Here is a 27,704-nt window from a genome sequence, read left to right on the forward strand (position 1 = left end):
AAGGACAAAAATATTCTGGATCACATTTTTACAATGTACAAAATCACTCCATAATATAATTCCCATATTATAAAAAGTTGTAGTACATAAAAAGTGGTTTATACTCACACAAATTTTCAAGTTACCACCAATCATTCCTGGCAAAGTATTTATTGCTAATGATTTGGCTACTATTAATTAATTTCACTCACATGGATTATGTCAGGGAACTTAAGTCACCACTCGAAGAAAATTATAATTTGAAGCTGCATTAGTTTCTCCATTGTAATAAAATCCTTAGTCCCAATAGAAATACACTAGGCTTTGCGCCATCTTAAATGACCACACATGATATTTAGGGGCTGCTTTTCATATTATCCAGGCTCTGCTTTCAGAAGCAAATTCTTACTCTCCTAAATTAAAACAAAACCAAACCTTAGGTTCAGTCTCTAAGAAGTTATATTCAAGAGGTGGAAGGTGGGGAACACCTATAAATCTTACTTTCAGATCAAGTCATGTACCAGTAATCAGTTAATGCAGTGGTAATCTAGTTACCTGTAAGCTTGCAGTATCGTGGCTTACATTGCAACCAGCTTTGTATACTGTAAAGCCCACTATCTAGTTTTCAGATTATCTTTCGTTTTAGTGCATTGTCTCTATCATTTGCACATCAGTTTGAACACAGCTATCAAACCTCTACATAGAACAGGGGTGTCAAACTCAATTTCATTGAGGGCCGCATCAGCATTGCGGTTGCCCTCAGGGGTCCGGGTGGGTATGGCCAGGGTGGGCGTGGCCTACTGGGTGGGCGTGGCTAGAGTGCATATGGCCTACTGGGTGGGCGTGGCCAGCTCTACATCGTTCGCATCAAGGGTGCCTATGGGGGCCCGGGCAGGAGTGGGACAGATATGAGGGTCTGTCAGGAGGAGGGTCTCTGGGCCAGGACCAAGGCAGTGGGGGCCATTCCCTCACTGTTTCCAGGATGGTTTTGTGGGCCACATGAAACCACTTCGCGGGCCTCATCCGGCCCCCCGGGCCTTGTGTTTGACACGTCTGACATAGAGTATAATAAGTTGGCAGTCACATAAATTTGCGCTTTACAACCAAGCTGCTTAGCAAAGGAGTTATTGGCCATTAACTGAGGAATAACTGTATAGTCATATAAAATACAAGCGAAAGATATTAAGATCACAACTGAAAATCTTTTGTACTACTCTTAAAATGTAAATTGAGATAACTGGATTGCTGTTAAAAATCAGACAGCAAAATCTTCAATCGTTTTAGAAAGTTCCCTTTAATTTATGAGCTCATTTTGTTTTAAAATTCTACAAAATATAGTATTTTTCCACTAGTGCTTATCCCAATTCAATCCAAAGGATAATCCAAAAGCAGAATACCGTTCCTACTAACTTATATAAGTTTGAAATGTTCCTACTGAAGGTTAGTTTTCCACAAGGTTTTCAGCCTGACACTTCAGTAGTCAATGTAACAACACACAGTCTCCTAAACAGCTTTGTTCAAAGAACTTAATTGGTAAAACCACTAAAGAAGCCAAAGAAGCTCGAGTTTCCACAAGCAGCAACGTGGATGTAAATTCTGATGTCAAAGTGATACACAGGCAACGACATCACACCAATGAAATTATTTTCTTGTGTCTTGATGTCAAGAGTACAAGTTGTAGCATTTGTTTCATGACATCACATGTGTGGTGATTTGTACCCGTTCTCCCTGGTCATACTTGTCCGGGAAATCTTTCTTGCATTAACAACAACAAAAAAACACACACCAAAAGTTAAAAGAATAAAACACTGTCTGAAACGCATGGTAAAGAATGGGTGAGAAAATTAGTACTTAAAAGACAAAGTTCTTGCTGATTTAAACTGAAAACGCATATTGAAATCAGTTTTAAAAAGGGGCACAATCTTGACAATTTAAGCAGTTTTTTAGCTGTGTAAGTTAACGATTGAAGAATTTAAACAAAGTCTGTCTTTTGAGGTTGAGATTTTATTAACTTAGATTGACAGAACATGAACACAACCACAAGCTAAATAGGTGTCCAATGCAGTGCCTCTATAAAGGAGCCAAGTTCCAAACTTAGTATAGTGTACTAGTTTAGAGTACTGCCTCTTCCTTTAGTCATTTCATCGAGTGTTCACCTGTAAAAAAAAAGACATAAGATATTATAGGAATAGTATCAGTGCATAATTTGTCAACCCATTCTCCATAATACAGTATTCTAAATTTTCAAAAACAATTGCACATGCCTAACTCTCCACAACAGATAACCATATTTATAATTACAAAATATTTTCATTTAACATACAATTATATGGTAAGAAAAATCATTTTGATTTTGAAAATTAACAAAAATTAGATAAAAAGGACATTGGAGAAATTAAAAGAATGTTAAATAGCTTACCACATCATCAATCTTAAGAATGCTACGAACTGTTTCTGTAGCTAGGGTGAGAGCACTGATTGATACCAATAAAGGCTGGACCACCAGCTCTTCCAAGATATTTGAAATTCCACCCTACAATTTAAAAAACACAATATCAATGTACTAACAATTATCAGCAAGCATCTTAAACATATAATATTTTCTAAGAGCTTTCATTATATGTTTAAGGTAAATACATTTATACCTTTTCAAATGTCTACACTAGAAGATACTCATCTAGTATGCAACGTTTTCTCAACATGCTGTACCTACCAGCAAAATTAAAACATTTTGAAACACACACACACACAAACACGCACACACTACTATGGAAAAGTACCCAGTCTGATTCTGCTTATACAGCAAAAGAATGACCCAATTTATGACTGAACTCTTTTTTTCCACGGAAAACAGAACTGCCAGTATGAAATTGCTGTTACACAAATCTATGGTGAGGATATCCTTAAAGTAGTGGTTATAATTCTTACTTTAACAAGGGATATTATAGAACTTAAAAAATACAAAAAATGGCAGCCAAAACTCCTAAGAGGTAGAGGAGGTCCGCTGTGAGAAATGTTGTGTATGTATGTGTGTATGTACACATACATGTGAAGCACTAAAGCATTAAACATCAAGCAACTATTTTCTTTTTAATGATGCTAACATCATTAGAAATTATATATTAAATCTGTAAGAGATGAAGTTTTACAACTATGGAAAAAACTTCCATATTATCGAGTGATTATAGTTTTCCAACATCAGCAGCTCATTTTAATTCTGCTTAGAACTGCAAACCAAAACCAAGTATGTAATTCTTGGGGAGTGACTTTTTTTTTTAAAGAGAAAGACCAATAAGAATACAAGATCACTGAGCTTAAAGGTTATTGTTATGTGTTTCAAACTAATGGCATTTTTCAAATTAAAGAAATAAACATTCTGACAACTTTTTCCCCATATTTAAAATAGGGAAATAATATAATATGAACCTTAATTGCAGAGAGGATTAGCAATTTTGTTTATATAAATAAATACAAAGAGAAAGTACAGCCCAAATAGGAACAGAGTTTCCCTGAGTCTTTTTGCAGGAGATAAAAGCTTATTAGGCCTATTTTATTGCCAAAGCAGTAGGATGAAGAATCACGCCAACTTTATTAAATGATGCAAACCAGATCAACAAGAAGTCAACACTTCCTCACTTTTACTTATTAACATAATTTAAAAGATTTAAGGAAGCTATTTTTTGTTGACATATACTAATTACTCTCTCTAGCTATGTGACTGCCATTTTCATTGACATATCAAAAATCCATAGAAGGAAATATTAGATGTAGGACTATCTAGCTAAAATTCAGCAGGAGGCAGCACCTAGCCAGCTTTGCTTATGTTCAGAATCTATGTTCCTTCTGATGGTGTGGGAGGAGTGGACCAATTCCTTTGGGGTGAGGTGGTTCCTCAGATTACTTGGACCCATGCCATGATGGACTTTAAGGTGATAACCAACACTTTGAATTGGACCCAGAGGCAAACGTATACTTTTAGTAATACTACGTATTTTAATTAGCTCACTAGTGGACTACTGAAAAGGAAATGTTAGAAAAAATCCCTCCCACTGTTTTCCATTCCCATTAAATTATGCAAAATTCAATATTTCTTTTCTAATGAAATATCCCTTCTCAAAATAAGGCCTTTAATTAAGAGGAATGTAAATCATGAGGAATTAGTGCGGATGTTCTAATATACGGTGTAGTAACCCCATGCTGGGCAAACAAGTGACTAGCTATTGGAGAGTGACTAAAACCCAGCCTCTTTCCCTATTATAAGCAAGCACAACTCCAACTTCTCCCCCATCAAGATTGATGTCACTGATTTACATTGATCAGATAGGTTTGAAGTCACACACAGAAGCATCAGAAGCAGTTTTGGATGGCCAAAAGGAGACATATGAAAATGACTGAATAGCAGCTATTGTAAAACAGCAGATAAAAGTCCACGAATTATACTGAAATGTTGCCATTCTTGTGCCTTTATGCACTTTGTTTTCATACATGAAATGTTCAAGTTGCATTACAGATCAAGCTAGAATGCTCGACTTCCATAGCATCAAGGGCAAAAATAGCCTTCTTTGTTGAAATGCCATTTGCAAAAATGTTATGTGTATTAGAAAGAAGCATCGAGACAAAAGTCAGACATGTATTTCAGTTGCTATTATGCTGTTTGTGGGATCTGTTGGAGTGAACTGCTTCTTTGCTGCGTTTGTATAGGCACGCTACAAAAAAAAAAACAGTCACAATTTCCATTATGGGAATTTGAAAAATACTTCAATTATATTGACTCTTACTAAAATGTCCCAATATTCTAAGAGCAAAAAAGGATTTTATTTCACTGACATTTCTAAATTGGGTCGCTCTTCCAAAAACCAATGCAATATAACTATAAACCTAATGCACTTCTCCGCATTTGCTACAATTTATATTGTAATTTCAAGTTGAGCAACCCTCTGAATTATGCATTATGCAGTAAACATGAAAAATAGTACTAGTGAACTCCAAAAAGGCAGTTTTCCAAATGATGTGGTACATCACTTGTTTTATTAGTTTGCAGATTACCTTTCTGACATTAATGCCAGCAGTTTTCTCTCCTTGTGCATGCCTGTTTCTCAGTTCTGTAACAGTGGATATCGGATTAAGGCCCGCATTTTCAGCCAGGGTGGATGGAATAATTTCCAGAGCCTCTCCATAAGCACGAACACAGTAAGATTCCATGCCACTTAAAATACGAGAATATTCATTCAAGCGTAATGCCAACTCTATTTCTGGTGCTCCACCACCTGCAATTAGCGCTCTGAAATTAAAATTAAAAAGCAACTTGAAGCGTAGCTTGCTAACTTGAATGATGATTTTATTGGTCCCAAAATGATGCAGTACCTTTTCTTGACCAAACAACGGACAACACACAAAGCATCATGAATGGAACGCTCAGCCTCTTCCATCACCAGTTTATTAGACCCTCGTACCACAATTGTAACAGTTTTTCCAGGGCTAGCACAGCCTGTAATCTGAAATACAAAACAGGCACCATACTGAATATTCAGATAAGAAAGCTTACTCCCTTTGGGGGGAAGATTTGGTTTTGGGATCAAATTTTAGAACTATGGAGGCACTGATGACAACAAAATGGCAGTTTTTGTTTCCTTTAGTTCTTGGCAGAGGGCTTTTTTCCATTATCCTACAGCAGACATGTCAAACTCATGATGTCACGTGACATCACGTGACGTATCGGGACTGTTTTGCCATTACCAGCAATGGGGTGGCTTCCGCGTGACGCATCTGGCCTGCGGGCCGGCAGTTTGATACCCCTGTCCTACATTCAAATCCAGTATGAAAAATTTGCTTTAACTTCAGAACAAAGTAGACTAGACTTATCCTACCTTAACTAGCTTTCCAGATCCATTTAAATTCACTTCTTCTGCATGTTCGGCAGATCCCAGCATGTCACCAGTGAACTGATCAATATGAGCAACTGGCTTAGTTCCAATAGTCTTTTAAAGAAACAATGCACAAACACACCTTAGGTTAGATATGTAAAAAAATATATCAGAATGTTCTGTATAATGTGCCTGCAACTGGAAATCAAAAGGTAGGTAAACTTCCCAAGCGGATGTCAAATCTACACCCACGTCTGAGCACAAACCAAGTTGCATAAGCTCCATGAAGACACAGTTTCCCCATCTCCAAATAACCATAAGCATACACTCTTATTTGCCAATACACAGGGTGGCAAATATACTCTTATATGCACAAGCAGCCTCTCTTCACCTCGAGACATGATTTTTGCTCAAAGGAGAGGAATGCAAAACTGCAGCTATTTCATTCCTTTAAAAGCAGGGGCAAACTGCAAGACTGAGGGAGTAAGAAAACCACCTAATCATTTACCTAGCCATCACTGCCACCTTGTCCTGTATGAAAACACCTATGTTGGCCCTATTCAAGAACGTGTAGCCACGTGTACTATAAACGTGTAGCCACGTGTACTATTTTAAAGTCCTCAGCGCTGAGTCAAATCTATCAGATGCTTCACAGATCTGAACAAAGTAGTCCAAAGAAGCAATATAGTGGCAGAGACTTCAAAGCTACAATGTCTGGGCTGATTATGTTTCTCTCAAAGTAGCTTCTGGCTCATTCAGTTAACTTATAACTAAGGAATTAAGAAAATGCATTAATGTGGAAAATACATGCATTTATAACCTCAACTGACTAGCTGATTGTAAGAGAGCACAACTGAGGTGGCAGAGTGTGAACAGTCCTACAAAGCACATATGAATAATTTGTAAATATATGTGCACTTAAAGTACTATACTACTGAACCTCAGTCTATTTGTCTAGCAATAAGACCCATTAAATTATGCTAATGACACTTAACTTCTAAGCTGATGTTAAGATTATTCTGTAAAAGATCTTAGAAATTTTCAGAGAAGCTACCTTTTTAATGAGATAGCTGTTTTACAATACGTTTTTAATTATAGCATCACAAATGTCAGGACAGATTCATTCACCGTAACAATCAATTTCAATTCATGGTTACTCATGATGCTGTCAGGATTACATTCCACGACTTAAGAATTCATTCATTTCAAAAAACCCTCTATTATCTCACCTTACATATAAATTCAATGTCTTCTCTTTCAATATCTTTGATCACCATGATCTTCATTTTGTTCAGGAAATGTAGAGCCAGATCACTTAGAGCATCCCTACAACCAATACATTTGATGAGGTTTACTGATATATAGATCATCACAGCATAGCATTATCAAAACTATTCTGATCTGGCATAGAATTATTTCAAAACTTCAGAACAGAATTTTATTTTCTTCCTATGCTATCAAATATGGGTTTCAGATATATCCTGAGCCTTCTGGAATCATGAAAATAATTCTTATGGCTCCTCTAACTCGAATCATAGCACATTACAGCACATTATAAATGTAATAAAATAAAATAAATAAAATAAAACATTACCATATATGGTTGTTCCACTACTATAGTGCTTAAAAAGTCTCTTTCCATTATTTTTAGCTTTAGCGAACTCCACAGGGATGGATAAGGCATATATTAACTATGACAAGAACAACTGTAAATCTAGGTAAAAGCTCTGGTTAAAAATGAATGAAATATGAACTATTGAAATAAACATACCGTAAAATGGATTTCTGAATGAGAAGTACATTGCAACCCGTCTTCTTAATTTGCTTAACTAAATTCAGAATGTAGGCTCTCTCTTCACGCAAGACTCTATCCATTTGAGTGTAGTCAGAAACAACAATCTGGTTATCCATCTAGCAGAAAAATTAAAAAGTATTTAAGTATACTTGTACGTAATGGACAATTTAATAGCCATGCCACGAGCCAATCACCTGAACAGTCAAAATACAGGTTTTGAAAGTAGTAAATTACAGCTGACATTTTTATTCTTTTTAGGCACAAAAAGTATCCATTTTTAAGCACTAGTTTTTGTCAGTTTGCTTCACTTCTTCTATAGAACACTACATTAGATTGCCTTGAGTGGCTTCCAAAAGACAATTCTTTTAGTGGATGGATAGTGATTTTCATCAATAAAATAAGTTAACAGACTGAATTTTAACTTTTAACTTGTCAATTTCCTATCCCCATAAATCTGCTGTAGCTTGTTATGGATAGTTGCAGGAAAGGAAGAATGTATGAGACAATGCCAACTTGCATATTATTGCATTCAGTCTTATGTTAACAGGATTGCACAAAACAAATTGGACGAATCTTGCTTTGCCAACATAATGTATTCTTCAATGAGTGCAGAAAGTCAATCTGCAATACAATCTTACATGCTGTTTAGTTTTTACAAATCAAATACAAGATCAATATTTTAGAAACTTTTTCAAGTTCAAACTTACAACACCACTGAAAAAAAGTTTGAATGGTCAGAAAATAAACTGTTGTTAAGTCTAGGATTCCCTATAATTTATTTATTCAAAAGAATTAATTAAGCAACTTACATCTGTTTTTGGAGCAGATAAGCAAAACTGAATGAGCCCTATTTTAGCTTTTTCCACTTTGGTTACTCCAGTATTGGCCAATTTTTGTGTGAGGACCAGCCCTTCAACGAGTTCACAGTCATCAATTGTGCCCCTGAAAATAAACACTCAGTAAACCAGCAATACTAAATATACAAATAAAAATTCAGAATTTGACGAACTCTCTTACCCAAGTTTTTTAACAATTTTAATGTCTCTAAGATCCACGCTGCTAGCTGTAGTTGGATCTATCACCTTCATCACAGCTTCAACACTCATTGGAGAAAGGAGGCTAGAATACTGCGACACAACCTGAAGGATCATTATAAAGGTTTACTTAACATGCCTTTTGACTGTCCAGTGCGTAAGAACTTCACACTTTTACTTTTTTTAATTATTCAAAACTGCAACAGTGATTAAATTTCTCCATTTGTTTTAATAATGCCAATGATTTAAACAGAACTTAAGCCACAGCATCCACCCGACTCTCAATAGGTCTTCTGAGCAAGCCCCGTGAAGCTTCATATTCAAGACTGTGGATAAACAGCTGAACTCCAAGGGAATAGCTGCAAAGCTTCCTTTCCTACAATTCCCATTATGGACCGTACGGTTCTTCCTTCATGTACGAAATGGCAACAGCATCTCCAAATGAATACATTTGGTCTGGACAAACGAACCAGAGCAAGGCAAAAAAACTTCTATGTTTAATTATTTTATTTGTTAACAGGAAAAAAAATGGTATGGTAGCAATATTAGATAGACCAGGGAAGGGAAGAGACAACATTCTAATGAGACAGAGAGGAAGCATTTCTTACTTATCTCTTTAGTTTTGTGCCATGATTTCTAGAGACTCTCATAACTGCATGTTAGCTATAAGTGCCAGGGTAGATTTGATTTAAATCAAGTCGATTTAAACCACAATGTAAATCAAGTCGATTTAAATCACAATTTAAATCACTAGTAAAAAGGCTTGATTTAAATCAACTGGAATTAAATCAGAATTTTTAAAGAGCAACTGTCACCTCTGTCCCGCAGCGGCTCCTCCTCCAACCCGCTGTTGACTCACCGACAGTCCCATTGACTTTAATGGGACGGCTGGTGATGTGGCAGTGACACAACAAGGTGAGGGACGTGGCGGGCAGAGGTGAGTGGATGCCTGCTATCAGGCGCAGCAGCCATGATGGCACTGAAATGACAGGAGCTCTTTAAATGTAAGAACTCATTCTTGCTGGTAGTTAGAATCTTTAATATTATTATTTGCAAACAAAATAAAGGTTTCCTATTTAGAATAATAAGCTGTCAGGTAGGTAAAACAGTGATATCAGAAACAATTTTAGATTAATAGGTTAATCACACATAGTTGGAGAACTACTCAAATTCTTTTATTTATTAAAATACTTAGAGCCTGGTACAGATGCATTCCTCTTCAAACAATCATACAGTTTGTAGTGTACATACATTTGCAAAAGAATGGGATAAAGGAATATTCCTGAACTTTGTTTTATAATTTATCTCATGGTTACTGCGAAATTGTGTTAATGCATCAATGTAGTACATGTTATCTCAGCTTGCAGAGCTTGGATTCATTGAATGAGTTTACCAAAAATGTAAATATTGCAGAATATACATCTTCATGCTACATAACTAAGCTCCATTTCATGCTGAATAAACTAAATTATTAATACATCTTAAATAGAAAACTATATTTAGATAGATTTTTACTTCAGAAGCATTTTATTAAAATAAATTTGATAAAAATAAAAAAAATCTGATTTAAATAAAAAATAATCTGATTTATTTTTAAAAATCATCATTATCCACAATTTTACACACAGGATGACTTCATTAAGTCTAATCAAGTCACCAAGTGGAATGACAAAGTTTTTGTACCTCAAATAATTGTAAAAATTCTGATAGGTAGATTTTTATGAAGTCATTATGGAAATTAAGTTATTAAATCACTATGAGAATTATAGCATTAGCCTTCAATAGGAAATTATGCTGAATGTTTGTTGAAGGTTGTGACGATCACAATCAACTTGAAATTAAACATACCCTGCGCACTGTTAAACATTACTGATGCCTAGCTAAAAAAAATTAGCAATCTGCAAGCTGTTTTACAAAGCACTGCTCTTGTCTGTTATTAGTTAATTCTTTTACATGTAAACTGTACATAAAAGGCAAATTATATATATCCCAAATAAACAAAAGTAATAACTTATCAACTGTTTTCTTTCCAATACCCACCTTAGAATTCAATGCAGTAGTTGCATTGTTAAGGAGGGTTTCTCTGTCACTCAGTTCAACAGGCTGTCCCATGCTGGTCAAGACTTCAACGCCTTTTTCCAATGCCTTCTGGAATGACTCCGAAATGATGGTGGGATGAATTCCTAAGCAGAGTTTAGGATATAAATTTATTCAAACTACAGTTAATATACAAATAATAATCTATGACATCAACAATCTGATCTCACAGATTGGTCTCAATGATTTGATCTCACAGAATGATTTCAAATCAAGCTGTCTGTGAAAGAATTGCATAAGTAGTAGGTAGACAGACAAAACCAAGCCTGGGACAGCGAAGGCTACTGAAAAAAAACTGATTAGGATTTTAAAAACGCCCCATTTTGGAAACAAAAAAAAATATGTTAAATTATTTATGCTTAGTAGACTATAAGCACTCTTCCAATTTATCTCTAAAACTATTAGTTACATTAGCCATATGAAACACTGAGAATTAATTTTTTAATCTACAAAAATATTTCCTTTGATGTTTTTATGGAAGATAACAGGTTGTTTCAGTCATATTTTTATTTATTTATTTTATTTTTATTACATTTATATTTATTTTAATTCCATTTATATCCCGCCCTTCTCCGAAGACTCAGGGCGGCTTACAAGCTTAGCAGTAGCCTTCATTCTATGTATATGCCTGTTTGTTAGGGCTTTCACACACACCCCAAGCGGCATTATTACAAAGTCAGCTTAATTGCCCCCAACAATCTGGGTCCTCATTTTACCTACCTCGGAAGGATGGAAGGCTGAGTCAACCTTGAGCCTGGTGGGACGCGAACCTGCACTAATTGCAGGCAGCTGGTGTTACTTAAGGAGGCATTAGCCCACTGCTCCACCAAGGCTTTTTGTATTTTAAGCCATGAAGCCATTACATTATAGTAAAAATTTTCTTTTTTGTATTTTGGACTCATTTTATGAATCGCTCATCAAGGTTTCCATGCAAACAACACAAAGGAAAGTTCCCTCTCTCCCCCCACCCCTTATCTGAAAATGTCCAATCAGGTGGTTGCATATTGTTTAAGAAACAGGTGCTCGGTTCCCAGTTCTGCATCTCGTTATTTGACCCTGGTTGGCTGAAGCATCTCACAAGGCTCAGCTGGGCTTCCATTTCCCCCCACCCCTTCTTCCTTACATTCCAATCTTTCCCTCTCCCTGCCCCCTCCCCCAAAAATGTCAGGCTGACAGCTCATGGAGCTTGGATAGGTGAGATGCAGCCATGACAGCCAAAGATTTGGATACAGAAGTTCTCTATTATGACAAAAGATCATCCAGACTATATTTTTATTATTTCACATTACATTTCCATATACAAAACTGTATGTAAACATACCTTTCTGAAGAAGTCTGGAACAAGCATCCAGGAGAGCACCTGCAATGACCACAACAGATGTAGTGCCATCTCCAGCTTCAATATCTTGTGCTTTTGATAACTCCACCAGCTACATATTGTCAAATGTTGAAAGAAAAAAACGTAAATTCCTCTATAACACTACTATAGAGGTTTTTATTAACCCAAAACATCCAATATACAAATGCACACATTTCTAGACATTTCCACATCAATGGACTACAGTAATCATTTTCTATAAGGAATATAACCATCATAACGGCTAGTGTAATTTGGCTTTAGGTTTGCATTGACATAAATTTAAAAACTGTATTATTTACCATTTTGGCTGCAGGATGAAGAACCTGCATCTGCTTCAGAATTGTTGCACCATCATTTGTGATTGTCACATCACCTTTACCATCTTGGATCTACAAAAGCACAATCAAGTTTTTGGACACCAACTCAAAAAAGAGAAAATCTACAAACAAAATACAAGTTGAAACATCAATTTTATCTTATTGTGCACTAAAATGTACAAACCATTGGTTCAATAAGGCAAACTACTATTTAGCCTAGGGGTTAGAAATATTTTCAGGAATGTTCATGGGCACTGATGTATCCCAGGAAATTTCAAGAGCATGAAAACTCATGAAATTTAGCCATCCCAGAATATTTTAATAATTTTTAATAATTTTTAATAATTTCAATGTTTTTTAATAATTTCAATGTTAGATTCAACAGACACCAATGAATGGCACCACCCTGCTCATTTAGCCTTTGCTGTTTTCAGTACCCATTCTTTATTAAGCTTTCCTTATCTCATATATTCTCCTCCTGCCACTTCTTGATTGTCTGCCTTGTTAAATTAGCCAGGCAGCTTGACGTTGCCCTCTACGCTTCTCTCCCATACGCCTTCTTAAGCTTGTCTTACCATTCACTTCTTAAATGGCAAAGTGAGACTGATGTATGAATTTAAATGAAAGCACAATCCTTTCATTTTATCTAGTGTAAAAATCACTCGCCAAAGATTCACTGGCAGTTCATTTATAACTACAGTACATGCCAAATAAAGACTTATTTCTATCCCTTCGTTTCTCAAAACCCTCCAACTTCTTAAGGCGCATGTAGTTACATTAACTAGAATAGCTGCACAAAATCTATTTCACTATGACATTCCAAGCACTTTCCTTTATTACTTCTGAAAACATATATGAATAGAATAGAATAGAATAGAATAGAATAGAATAGAATAGAATAGAATAGGAATAGAATCTTGAAGGGACCTTTGGAGGTCTTCTAGTCCAGCATCCTGCTCAAGCAGGAGGACCTAGACCATCCCAGACAGGTGATTGTCCAGTGTCTCTTTAAAAACTTCCAGCGATGGAGCACCCACGATACCTGGGGGTAAGCCGTTCCATTGGTTGATTGTCCTCACTGTCAGGAAGTTTCTCCTTAATTCCAGGTTGCTCCTCTCTTTCATCAGCTTCCAACCATTGTTTTTCATCCTTCCCTTTGGTGATCTGGTAAACCACCTGACCCCCTCTTCTTTGTGGAAGCCCCTCAGATATTGGAATACTGCTATCATGTCTCCCCTATTTCTTTTCTTTCAACTTGCCAAACCCAAGTTCCGCAGCCTTTCTTTGTACATTTTGGTCTCCAGACCTTTGATCGTCTTAGTTGCTGTTCTCTGGATTTTTTTCCAGACTCTCAACATCTTTTTTGTGATATGGTGACCAAAACTGGCTGCAGTATTCGAGTTGTGGTCTTAGTAGGGTTTTATAAAGTGGTACTAATACTTCGTGTGATCTTGATTCTATGCCTGTTTATACATCCCAGGATTGTATTAGCTTTTTTGGTTGCTGCTGCACACTGCTGGTTCATATTCAGCAACTTCATATCAGCTTTCAATGGATCTACACATAGGAGCTCAAATATTAAGCCTCTGCAAAGAGTTCGAAAGTACACTACCATGAGTAAGGCCTTCAGAAAATATTAATAAAAGCCGCAATTTCAGGAAAATTTGAGATGGCTATATCAAGGGGATCCTGAGTGTCTGCACATGCAGAGTTGCTTAGTTTTTGGTCCAGCAAAAATGCTGTCTATGAATGTACAATTGGTAAAAGCCTTTGAAGTTGTTCATCAAGCCTTCTTGGGAACAGTTAATTTACTGATTTCAGAATGTTTTGTTTCTACTAATGCATTCTGCAAAACATCTTTCAAATGCTCTTATTTGAAAGATGTTTTGCCTTATTATAAGCACAAGTACACATACACACACACACAAAACCCAAGCTCAAAACTCACCATTTTATCCATTCCCTTTGGCCCAAGACTTGTCCTAACAGCATCCGCAACCGCTAAAATAGAGATGAAAATAAATTTTATATACCCAAAGAAATTTACTTCAGGTGTAATTTCATTTATTGGATTTGTCATGGCTGCCCACTCCAAAAGACATTGGGTAGCCACAAAAAAGTCTAATAAATTTGACACTAAATTCTTTAGGATGTTTAAAATACCAGTTTCCACAAAAATACAGCAAACTGATTCATATATTAAGCCATTGCTTGTTTAATTATGGTTTGCTAAATAAATTCCAACTTCTTTAGTTCACATCACATGGGCCAAAAATGAAAAATCACAATATGCATGTCAAATTTTCAAATTATGAGGTAAAGGTAAAGGTTCCCCCGCACATACGTGCTAGTCGTTTCCAACTCTATGGGCCGGTGCTCATCTCTGTTTCAAAGCCAAAGAGCCAGCGCTTGTCCGAGGATGTCTCCGCGGTCATGTGGCCGGCATGACTAGACGCCAAAGGCACACGGAACGCTGTTACCTTCCCACCGTAGTGATCCCTAGTTTTCTACTTGCATTTTTACGTGCTTTCGAACTGCTAGGTTGGCAGAAGCTGGGACGAGTAACATGCGCTCACTCTGCTACGCGGCACTCGGGATTCGACCCGCCAAACTGCCGACCATCTGATCGACAAGCTCAGCGTCCTAACCCACTGAGCCACCGCATCCCTTTTTATTTCAAATTATACTAACCCCTAAAATATTTGAAAGTGGCTTCTATATTGATTGTATATACTGCCTGTCATAACTTATTCAGCAAACTAAAATGGAACAATCCTGCATGAACTCAATAACTGTGTTTGGAAAGCTAACCAATAATGCAGGAAAAATAGCAACAGTAATACTAAAATGTTATAATATTGTTTTATAATCTTATATTAATTCTATCAGTTTGATTTTGGATAGTGAGAGAGCACCATATAATTAGATATTACTTAAGAACAAATATTATTTAACAATAACATGCAACTCAGATGAACACTAAAATATCTGAAATCTGATTAAAGGATTATTCTCCCTATATGAATTTGCTTTTTGATCCTCAGTTTTATTTTATTTATTTTTTTGCATCTGACATCACCTGTGGTTCAGCATCACCCAGAAGAGGATCAATGAATCTAACAAGCCACAGGCTACCAATCACCTTTCTGTTCCCCCAAGCCAGGGGTCAGCAACCTGAAACAGTGAAAGAGCCACTCGGAACCGGTTCCCTCACAAAATGAAAAACTGGGAGCCGCAAAAAATATGTGCGCAGAACAGGGTTTGACTGAAGAGTGGAGCCAAGGCGAGATATGCACCTACCCTGCATATTTGAATTGATTGGTTGAACTTTTTTAGTCCCACTTTTTTTTTTGACTGCACATGGCAGAGGACTGGGAGCCGCAGGAGACGGCTGAAAGAGGGTTGCAGACCTGTGCCCCAAGCCTTTTCCACTTATGAAGGTAGATCTCCCTCAATCTTAAGCCCTAATCAAATCGATCATATTATGGCGTATTGCGTTGCACCATCAGCCCAAGAAAGTTTTTCTTCTAGAAAAAATAAGTGGGAAAATAGGAAGGGATAATAGAGATCATTCCTTTACAAGGAACGCAAAAAACCCCAGAAAAATAACGGGGCTACAAACAGCAAACGTTTGTGCTGCTCGATCCTCTTTACCTTCGACGAGACTCGGAAAGCGCTTCCCTTCGCTCCGACAGAAGAAGCGGGCGGCCGAGGGTGCGGCCTGTGGCCTTCAGCCCGCCAGGTGTCAACGGAGCGGTCCACTCGTTCCCCCGTCCTTCTCCCCCCCCTCCGCAATTGGAGACAATGGGCCGTCCCATCACCGTTACCTTTTCCCGCAGAAATGTTGCTGAAGCGGATCTGAGCGGGCTTATCTTTATCCTGGTAAGAAGTGCGATTGCCGCCAGAGTAGCGGTTCCCGGTGGCCGCGTTCAGAAAGGCCCCTTTTGTGCTTGCGTTTTCCGGCATGTCTGCGCCCGGATGCCCGCTCAATCTTCCGATGGAGATGGATTCCTTTCCCCCGTCCTGGAACTTGCACCGCCGACGTTTCCCCGCCGACTCGAAGCTTCCAGAACGCGCCGGCAGCAGTTGGAGAAGAAAGGACCTTTTAGCAGTCGGTCAGGCTGGCGCAGAAAATGACGTTTCCTACAGGGCTGTCTTTGTAAGTGCCTGATTTCCAATAAACACAGGAAAGCAGGAACGATTTTTTTCAAGTAGTGACCTCCGAGAAAGGAAAGTATAAATTCGGCATCTATGCATAAATGTCTTGCAGAGGCTGAAGCCGAAGTATTTTAAGTAGGACAATAATACCAAACAGCGAATAAGATGTAGGCATCTTAATTGCCCAAGAGTCTGAATGCTGAATTCTCTTCTATTGGCGCGGAATACAATTGGAAGCATCAATTTAACGACCGCGAAACGTTGCAAATTGTAACGTACAAAATAGAGGGGGGAAAATCCACACATTTATTCTGCTATTCTGTTTTCTTTCTCTTGAAAACTATCCAATATAAAATGAGTGGGATTTCAAAGTAAATCTGCATTAAAAATATAGACTGGTAGAGCTACCGCTCGCTATATGGTATTCAAGAACCAGTGATGGACTGTCTGCTAAACAAAGCAAGGCTATGGAATACACTTGAAAGAAAACCAAGAAGCCTGTATTTGTGGAGTCTGTCTGGCAAGAACAAAGAGCGTCACAGTGTTCTCTGTATTTCCTTAGGACAGGGGTCGGCAACCTCGGCTCTTTTATGACTCGTGGACTTCAACTCCCAGAATTCCTGAGCCAGCTATGCTGGCTCAGGAATTCTGGGAGTTGAAGTCCACGAGTCATAAAAGAGCCGAGGTTGCCGACCCCTGCCTTAGGAGGAGATAAGCGCCTGTATAAATTTGATTAATAACTAATATCATGCAAGCGTGTAAAAAAAAAACAACCTTTCACGCTTCTAGGTTAGAAAGACATACCTTGTATGCCTTGCAACTGAGATCAAGAAACTGAACTTTCCATTCCCGTCACCAAAAGGGGGAGCAACTGTTCCAAGGCACAGTTTTTGTCCCCGCCCGGCTCCCATCCTCTATAATCTTTTTCCAGGTCCAGTTGAGCCTTCTCAAACAAGATGGCGGCTTCCGCGGAGCATCCCTTGCCTGAGCCTGCCAAGCCCTTACTCGGGCTCCTAAATGGTATCGCTCAGGCCACCTTTTACGGCAACGCAGAGATCACGGAAGAGCTGCTGCGGGAGCAGCTTTACCCGGACACGTCGTCGCAGGAATTTGGAGTTCTGCTGGCTAAAATGAAAGGAATCATCAAGGTAACGGAGGCGGGGCTGGCAAGTTGGCCGGAGTGGGGCAGAGCGGTGCAAAGCGGGGGGGGGGGGAGTAAAGGGGGGGAGAGGGCGAGCGAGGCTGGCCTGGCAGCTGAGTACGAAATCACACAATAAAATCTTTGCCAAGCCCGCACTTTTCAAAAGCACATGAATTAAGCACACTTTCCTTTCATTTCAAAGGGGGGGGCAAGAGAGAGGGACAGCTGGCTAAAGGCGGTATCCGATCCTCACAGCAATCCCGGATTCGGATGAGAGGCAGGATCAGGCTAGATTGTCTTCCCAAATCCCCCGGCACCACCGAGGAAACTTCTATAAAGCGGTACAGGTTGGAAATCCTGATAGCTGTAGCAACACCAGGAGCCTTGGTGGAGCAGTGGGCTAATGCCTCCTTAAGTAACACCAGCTGCCTGCAATTAGTGCAGGTTCGCATCCCACCAGGCTCAAGGCTGACTCAGCCTTCCATCCTTCCGAGGTAGGTAAAATGAGGACCCAGATTGTTGGGGGCAATAAGCTGACTTTGTAATAATGCCGCTGGGGGGGGGGCAAAAGCCCTAATAAGCAGGCATATACATAGAATGAAGGCTATTGCTAAGCACATTGGTTTGTGCTTAAATTGTAAGCCGCCCTGAGTCTTCAGAAAAGGGCGGGATATAAATGGGATTAAAATAAAAATAAATAAAACACTTCTAGAGAGCGCAAGATTGGGGGTGCCCACCCTTGTAGGGGAAAAAAAGTCGTCTCTGGGTTTATTTTTCTTCTGGAAAGGACAGCAAGGAGAAATCCCTGAATGTCAATCTCTGTTATCCTCCAAATGCAGTCAAGGTAGTAGAGATAGTTTTTTTCTCCTCAAAACAGCCACTGCCGCCTCTTCTCACTTATCTGCACTTCTCTTCAGTTTATTCATTTATCTACAGCTGTGCAGTTTGGGGTTTGTCAAGGCCAGGCCTCCTCCTGCCACATTCAGAGAGGCCCTGCAGGGTTTTTCCTTACTGGGGCTGGCTCAGGTCTGATCAGAAGTCTCTACAATCCTGCCCAAGGCACAACCTGCCTGGAGAAAATGTCATTTGCTCCATTTAACCCATCTCTCTTCTACTCAAGGGCACTGAAGTCATTTCTCCATGCCACATTGTTCTTAGAAAGAAGAAGAAATGGCAGTTGCTTTCCATGCATTGATCTCCAATGTTGGCACTGACCAATCTCAATTGCCAGAATTTCCTACATTTATTCCTTAGTTGGTGCAATCTTGGATTTTAAAGCCTTTAACATCCTTTTTCTAACTCAAAGCTGAAATTTGACATGCATGCAGTTTTTCTTAGAATTTGAAATATAATTTCTGAGTCAAGTTTCAACATTTTCTGCTTCACGAATGGGAAGCAATACTTTGAACATGCACAAAGGGAATTTCTGATGGGAATTTGGTTTTGAATGAGGTTCTTTTAGCCCTGAATAAACTATTTTTCCAAATTTAGCGAGTTGTTTACATCTGTTTAGAATAGTCTTCAGACTTCCAGTCCAGGCAGCAGCACAGCAGTCGAGAGGTTCAGGGCTCCGTGCCCTTCAGTGGAGTTTCTTCCTGTTAAGTGACCCTAAATGGGCCAGAAGCCACCCTGAAGAGGCAGCAAAGAAGGAAATCCCGGGGACCACAGAGAGAGGGCAGTTGACCCAATCTGTCCAGGAGAAGCCTTCCAGAAACCAACAGGAGAAAGGCTAGCCTAACTTCAGAGTCTAGCCCAAGCTGCAAGCAACCAAAATCAAAAGCACTATTTTAAGCTGATTGTAAACAGTGCGTTTGAATCTGGGTAAGAACATCGATTTTTCTCAATCCTACTTATCAATTTTCCTGAAGAAAAAAAAATCCCAAGAAGCAAAAAACCTCCAAAAGTAAAGGAGGGGGATTTTTGCCCCACCCTTCTACTAACAGAAGCGGCAAATTAAACCTTTTATAGAGTACCAAAATGTATTGAAATGAAATGAAATGACTATAAAACCTAAATTTGGATAAGTTTGAAATTAGTGAATGGTTAAGATTCTCATTTTAAAAGCAATTTGTTCATTTTGAAAATTGGAAAAATAAACTGGTGCTGACATCTAGTGGTGGATGAAGACTACAATTGCTATGGCTTTCATGCAGGAGTTGGCAAAATCTGGAAAAAAACTAACTTCTTGTGACCTTCGAAGCTCTAACAACAGAGAACAGCTGTGACAAAAAAGAAAACAATCTGGGCTGCAGACAAAGTGAGACTTATAAACTTTAGGGAATAAAAAAAAACCTTTTTTGAACTTTCTGGATTGCAAGTATCTACTTAACTCTGACCCCAAAGCTATTTGCAGAGAAAATAAAACTTGGATTCTTCGTCATCGTGGAAAATCAGAGACTTATAGAAAGAATCTATCAAGAAAAAATAAATACTTTTCAAGAGGAGACATATGATATGTTGCAACTAATTCAAATAACGATTTCAAACCACAAAGAAATCCGAAATTACTTTGAAAATATAAACCAACTCATCTCAAATTTAACTTTACAACAAAAAAAAAACCCCGAAAACAATAGAGAAGGAACAGATAAAACAGACAACTGAATACAAATCTGAGGATAAAGATTTAAAGATGGAACCTAACAAAACAAGTATGATTTAACCCAAGTGGAAACTAATTTAAACAAAATACTAGATTTGGAAAAGATAAGTTATACTTTAACATCACAAAACAAATTTGAGGATAAGAAAAAAGACTGGACAAAATGGACTGCAGAGATATCAGGAAAAACACTAAAACTAAAGAGATAAAAATGATAAGAGAAGCAGAGAGAAAAAGAAAGAAAAAGATTTTCAACAAACATGAATGGGCAAATGCCTCTTAACAAAGATATTGTATTTGACTTACCTTTTATATTTACAGTAACACAAGAATATAGAAAGATTCTTTGATTCAGCAGAACATATTGATTAAGAAATATACTGGGCAAAAGAAAAAGGCTGAAGTGAAAATTAAGAAAATAGACAATGGGACCTATCAGAGAGAATAGTTAGAAACACCTGTTCGAATATGGTTAAAGAAATAGAAAGATTTTGGATATTAATTTTATTTTAAGAGGTAACAGCCCCTCAAGTAACATAGTATTTTCTTCTTTCTTTTTATTTTATTTCCTGATATGAGTAAGATAAAAGAGTTGGAATGGCTTATATAAAGGAAATGTTTTAGATATTTTAAGGTGATTGACTTTAAGAAAATTGTTGTTGTTGTTAGCTGCAAAGTCGTGTCCGACCCATTGTGACCCTATGGACAACGTTCCTCCAGACCTTCCTGTCCTCTACCATCTTCTGGAGTCCATTTAAGCTCACGCCTACTGCTTCAGTGACTCCATCCAGCCACCTCATTCTCTGTCGTCCCCTTCTTCTCTTGCCTTCAATCTTTCCCAGTATTAGGTTCTTCTCCAGTGAGTCCTTCCTTCTCATTAGGTGGTCAAAGTATTTGAGTTTTAGCTTCAGGATCTGGCCTTCTAAAGAACAGTCAGGGTTGATCTCCTCTAGGACTGACCGGTTTGATCATCTTGCAGTCCAAGGGACCTGCAGGAGTCTTCTCCAGCACCATAGTTCAAAGGCTTCAATTCTTTGGCGCTCAGCCTTTCTTATGGTCCAGCTTTCACTGCCATACATTGCAACTGGGAAGACCATCGCCTTGACTATACGCACTTTTGTTGACAGGGTGATGTCTCTGCTTTTTAGTGTGCTGTCTAGATTTGACATGGCTTTCCTCCCCAGGAGCAAGCGTCTTTTAATTTCTTGGCTACAGTCCCCATCTGCAGTGATCTTGGAGCCCAGGAAAATAAAATCTGTCACTACCTCCATTTCTTCCCCATCTATTTGCCAGGAATTGAGAGGGCCGGATGCCATGATCTTGGTTTTCTTAATGTTAAGTTTCAACCCAACTTTTGCACTCTCCTTCTTCACCCGCAACAAGAGGCTCTTTAGTTCTTCTTTACTTTCTGCCATTAGAGTGGTATCATCTGCGTATCTTAGGTTGTTGATATTTCTTCCGGCAATCTTAATTCCAACTTTTGATTCATCTAGCCCTGCCTTTCTCATGATGTGCTCTGCATATAAGTTAAATAGGCAGGGCAACAGTATACAGCCTTGCCGGACTCCTTTCCCAATTTTGAACCAATCAGTGGTTCCGTGTCCAGTTCTCACTGTTGGTTCTTGGCCCACATATAGGTTTCTCAAGAGACAAATAAGATGGTCTGGTACACCCATCTCTTTAAGAACTTGCCACAGTTTGTTATGATCCACACAATCAAAGGCTTTAGCATAGTCAATGAAGCAGAAGTAGATGTTTTTCTGGAACTCTCTAGCTTTCTCCATGATCCAGTGTATGTTGGCAATTTGATCTCTAGTTCCTCTGCCTCTTCGAAATCCTGCCTGTACTTCTGGTAGTTCTCGATCCACATACTGCTGGAGTCTAGCTTGTAGGATTTTAAGCATAACTTTACTAGCATGAGAAATGAGTGCAATGGTGCGATAGTTTGAACATTCTTTGGCACTCCCTTCCTTTGGAATTGGAATGTAAACTGATCTTTTCCAATCCTGTGGCCACTGTTGAGTTTTCCAAATTTGCTGGCAAATTGAGTAGCACTTTTACTGCATCGTCTTTTAAGATTTTGAATAGCTCAACTGGAATACTGTCACCTCCACTAGCTTTGTTGTTGCTCAGTTTTTCTAAGGCCCACTTCACTTCACATTCTGGGATGTCTGGCTCGAGGTCAGTGACCACCTCATTGTGATTATTAGGTATGTTAAGCTCATTCTTGTATAGTTCTTCTGTGTAATTTTTCCACCTCTTCTTAATCTTTTCTGCCTCTGTTAGGTCCCTGCCATTTTGGTCCTTTATCATGCCATTTTTGCATGAAACGTTCCCTTCATCTCTCCAATTTTCTTGAAAAGATCTCTGGTCCTACCTATTCTATTGTTTTCTTCTATTTCTTTGCACTGTTCATTTAAGAAGGCATTCTTATCTCTTCTAGCTATTCTGTGGAATTCTGCATTCAGTTGGGCGTTATACTTTTACCTTTTTAAGGAATAAATAAGGCTAAAAGAAGAAAGAATAAGAAGAAAGAAAAATAAAAGGATAGTATACTACTTAAAATCCCTATTTCCTATAAGCTAATACATATTTATTTCTAAAAAATTTCATTCTTTTTAACAATTAAAAATATATTTAATCTTTAAATATTCCATTTAATAAATCTAGTCCTCTAATCTTTTAACTCTTATTCAAAACATTTTTAATCCATTGTAATTTTCTTAACCCCTTCATGGATTACTGCCTTGTCGTGGCGAAGGGGCTTGCGTAATTCAATGACGCTATGAGCTATGCCGTGCAGGGCCACCCAAGACGGAAAGGTCATAGCAGAGAGTTCTGACAAAATGTGATCCGCTGGAGAAGGAAATGGCAACCCACTTCAGTATCTTTGCCATGAAAACCGTATGGACAATACCAAAAGGCAAAACGATATGACGCTGGAAGATGAGCCCCTCAGGTCGGAAGGCGTCCAATATGCTACTGGGGAAGAACAGAGGGCTAGTACTAGTAGCGCCAGAAAGAATGAAGCGACTGGGCCAAAGCCGAAAGGACGCTCAGCTGTGGATGTGTCTGGTGGTGAAAGGAAAGTCCGATGCTGTAAAGATTTTTTCTCCATAGGAACCTGGAATGTAAGATCCATGAATCAAGGAAAGCTGGACGTGGTCAAACAAGAGATGACAAGACTGAACATCAACATCTTAGGTATCAGCGAACTAAAATGGACAGGAATGGGTGAATTTAATTCAGATGACCATCAGGTATACTACTGCGGGCAAGAAACCCTCAGAAGAAATGGAGTAGCCTTCATAGTCAATAAAAGAGTAGGAAAAGCAATACTGGGATACAATCCTCAAAATGACAGAATGATCTCAGTTCGAATCCAAGGCAAACCATTCAATATCACAGTAGTCCAAGTCTGTGCCCCAACCACCAGTGCTGAAGAGGATGAAATTGACCGGTTCTATGAAGCCCTACAGCACCTTATAGAACTAACACCAAAAAATGATATCCTTATCATCATGGGGGATTGGAATGCTAAAGTAGGAAGCCAGAAGATAACCGGAATAACAGGCAAGTTTGGCCTTGGAGTACAAAATGAAGCAGGGCACAGGCTGATAGAATTTTGTCAAGAGAATACGATGGTGATAGCAAACACTCTTTTCCAACAACCCAAGAGACGGCTCTACACGTGGACATCACCAGACGGTCAACACAGAAATCAGATTGACTATATGCTCTGCAGCCAAAGATGGAGAAGCTCTATACAGTCAGTAAAAACAAGACCAGGAGCTGACTGTGGCTCAGACCATGAGCTTCTCATTGCAAAGTTTAGGCTTAAACTGAAGAAAGTAGGGAAAAGCACTAGGCCACTCAGGTATGAATTAAATCATATCCCTGTTGAATATACAGTAGAGGTGACAAATAGATTTAAGGAATTAGATCTGATAGACAGAGTGCCTGAAGAACTATGGACGGAGGTTCGCAACATTGTACAACAGGTAGCAACCAAAACCATCCCAAAGAAAAAGAAATGCAAGAAAGCAAAATGGCTGTCTGAGGAAGCTCTAATGAGGTGGCTGGATGGAGTCACTGAAGCAGTAGGTATGAGCTTAAATGGACTCCAGAAGACAGTAAAGGACAGGAAGGCCTGGAGGAACGTTGTCCATAGGGTTGTGATGGGTCGGACACGACTTCACAGCTAACAGCAACAACATAAATAACACCCTATATATACTTGCATGCAACCTGGTTGCCTATATGTAAATAATAGATAATGTCTGTCACCTTAAATGTGGAGCAAACTAGCTGATGGTATTTGTGCCTTCCCATAATGGGTGAAGCTGTGCCTCTGAATTTTGGATTGCCCTTTATTCTTTGTGTAAACAGAAATAAGGTTATTCATAGAAATAATTGTTTTCCTTTCCTACTTGATTGCTGGCTGTTTCATTGAATAAGTCAGTTTATTGACAAATCATATTTATGTAATGAGGAACTTATTCTAAATTTCAAAGCAATATTTCATATAAAAAGACATAAATTTATAGTGAGTTTGGATGCTTATGTTGTGTGATTCAGTGTTAAGTACTGTAGGTTTTTTTTAACTTAAAATAGTATTTGGGGTTATTTCACTTTTTTCCTCTAGATGGCAATGTAATATACAATATCCAGCTTTGGTGCAAAAATTGCTGCATGTTTAATGTTATCGTTCCAGTTCTCCTTTTCAAATCTGGTATTTGAAATTTACTGACACTGCTAATACACTGTGATTTAGCATATGACCTCTCTGCTAATGGCTGTAGCACATTAAATGATACAACAACCTTCTTTAAATTGCAAGAAATATCTTGTACAAAGTATATTACCAGATTTTTATCTTGCACTTCGATCTTCAGTCACAAGACTTGTTTCAAGAAAGGAAACATAGTTACAGCCTTGCTATTTGTATAATACAAAAGCTTGGGGTTAAGAAAAGTCTTTTTTTCTGCAATATATCCAAATATAAATTAATGAAGGATCCAAATAATTGCATTAAGCGATCTTTATGAGGCAAATAGAGTGTGAAGTAAATAATCTATTATGTGGGCAAGACAGAAAATATGAAGTTAGACAATTTTGTACGCATTTCATGTTGTATAAAATGAAAAATTTCCAAAGATTTTTAAGTCGGATCTTATACTACAACATTTAAGTTTGCAGATAATTGGCAATAATGGTGACAATTATTATTCCTGCATATTTTTTTCCCCACATCCTTACTATAAATAAAAATCTACTTTGAGGATATTATAAGAAGCAGTCATACGATAGTAGTATAAAGGAGTCTGTACAAATGTCTATATATATGTATATTATTTTAATTCTATTTTAATTCTTATTTTGTCTTTTAACTTTGCCCTGTAAACCTTCGGGAATAGGGCGGTATATAAAAATAAATAAATAAATAAATAAATATGCATGAATCAAAAGAATGCATACATCTGTCTGCATGTGATTGTTAAGGGAGAAGTTAATTATTTTAAAAAAGGTTGGTAAGGTAATATATACAGCTGATTGTATGTTGCAGTTGAAGTACAGACCTGAAATACTTCTAACATTAGTAGAATTTATCTTATTCCTATGGACAAAATGGTTTATGTATGAGTGAAATTTCTTAGTAAGTAAAATTACAGTACTACCTAATTCTACAGTTTGTTAGGGTATCTTGTAATATTTGCCCCAGACATTGTCTCATTCTTGATGCTCTCTTCTTTGACCTTTCTTTTTAAAGTGATTTTTCTGCAGATCCAGTCCAGATCCAGGCAATTAATTATTCATAAAATACAAGCTTTCTACTAGTGTATAAAATTAGACTCAATGGACAACCAAAGAAATCAATGAAGGAGAAAGAAAAATCTGACTAGCATGTGGGAGAGAAAATGGAATAGAATAGTCAGAAATTAAAAGAAACATAAAAGCAAGAAAGAAATCTACTCAGACCTTACCCAAATACATAACTTCCTTATTTAGTTTGAAAAACTGTTTTAAAGTATCCAATACTATAACCATTAAGGAGAATCTGGAAAATTATGAATGTTGAACAAAAGCATTTTACCCACCATAATCTTTCTACAGATCTCTCAATTTAAGAACTTTCCACTTTGCATAATTTTTTTTCCCTAAATAAAAATGCCAAACAGCACAATCCCTTTGTGGTTTTCAGCCTCTTGATCGTTTCTGCAATTCATTTGGAGTTCTCTAGCACTTTGTCAGCTTGTGCTTCTAAACTGTAATATTTGCATTAGGAGAAGCAAAACAACATGTGACTGCATCCTGAAAGAATCAGTTCTGGTTTCTTTCTGTTTCTCATTTTTACTTTGTTCCTTTCCTAATTCACATATATATTTGTCTTTCACGTACATCTTTCCAAAGCAGTACAGATATATTAATTTCATCAGTATTTTACATATATTTTGTTCAGAAAACTAAAAAAAACAATATTATTTCCTAAAATCTATAAAGATGCTTCTTGCACACTATGCCGCAAGTTTAAAATTGCAACACCAAAGTGTAATTCTGTCTCCAAAAGTGCATAGTTCATGGATTGTGGAGCACAGCTTTCTGAAGGTGCAGGAAGTCATGCAGTAAAGTGACATAATCAAAAGAAATCGAACTGAGTTTGGGGAAGTCTTTGGACAGGATTTTATAGATGGATCTTCCAGAAGCAGTCTGTTCCCAGTCGTATCCATCACATTATCTTAGATTCTCCAAAAGAAGCTAAAGTTGTGCACTAAATTTGATCATTTGGGCACCACAGGCTTAGGGTACTGAGGCCTCAAGCATCCCTCTAATTGCTAACTGAACTTGGAAAGGATTATTTTCTCGTAGATTACTGATTACTGTGACTGATGATCAGACCACTTAAGACCACTTATATAAAAGCTAACTATGCAGCCATAGGAGGTATTTCTGCACCTGTTCTCACTATAAAAGAAGCCCAGCAGGGTTGTATGGTTGCCCTCTCCACTCTCCGCTATTTGAGGTTCATATTGACTCTGAACTGCAGGCAATCTCAGAGTTCCACCTTTTGCTGTTGGACAATATAATAATAATAATAGTAGTAGTAGTAGTAGTAAGTTGGAAGGGACCTTGGAGGTCATCTAGTCCAACCCCCTGCTCAGTCAGGAAACCCTATACCATTTCAGACAAGTGGCTGTCCAGTCTCTTCTTAAAAACTTCCAGTGTTGGAGCATTCACAGCATTCTGGAGGCAGGTTGTTCCACTGGTTAATTGTTCTAACTGTCAGGAAGTTTCTCCTTAGTTCTAGGTTGCTTCTCTCCTTGACTAGTTTCCATCCATTGCTTCTTGTCCTGCTTTC

General features: G+C 38.0%; 2 protein-coding genes across 6 annotated transcripts in view; one reads left to right on the plus strand and one right to left on the minus strand.

Annotated features, from left to right (window-relative positions):
• Positions 1 to 1,963: 1,963 nt before the first annotated feature.
• CCT4 (chaperonin containing TCP1 subunit 4) lies at positions 1,964 to 16,573 on the minus strand. The gene is made up of 14 exons (XM_083369640.1): positions 16,274 to 16,573; positions 14,395 to 14,447; positions 12,429 to 12,518; positions 12,091 to 12,199; positions 10,713 to 10,855; positions 8,656 to 8,777; positions 8,448 to 8,580; positions 7,615 to 7,754; positions 7,073 to 7,169; positions 5,847 to 5,957; positions 5,344 to 5,474; positions 5,026 to 5,260; positions 2,399 to 2,512; positions 1,964 to 2,135 (listed from the first exon to the last, which is right to left on the minus strand). The coding sequence occupies exons 1-14, from the start codon at positions 16,410 to 16,412 to the stop codon at positions 2,121 to 2,123; spliced, it is 1,632 nt and encodes a 543-aa protein (XP_083225766.1). The 5' UTR covers positions 16,413 to 16,573; the 3' UTR covers positions 1,964 to 2,120.
• An 857-nt stretch (positions 16,574 to 17,430) lies between these two features.
• Positions 17,431 to 27,704, plus strand: part of COMMD1 (copper metabolism domain containing 1) — a 97,691-nt gene continuing 87,417 nt past the window's right edge. Inside the window, exon 1 of one of the 5 annotated variants that reach the window (XM_083369979.1) lies at positions 17,431 to 17,752. In XM_083369979.1, the coding sequence (XP_083226105.1) occupies positions 17,561 to 17,752 (192 nt within the window). In that variant the 5' untranslated portion in view covers positions 17,431 to 17,560. The remainder of the gene's footprint in view (positions 17,753 to 27,704) is intronic. The other 4 variants (XM_083369981.1, XM_083369980.1, XM_083369982.1 and 1 more) reach the window with 4 other exon arrangements.

This window comes from Vipera ursinii, assembly GCF_947247035.1.
Source record: "Vipera ursinii genome assembly, chromosome: 1".
NCBI lineage: Eukaryota > Metazoa > Chordata > Lepidosauria > Squamata > Viperidae > Vipera > Vipera ursinii.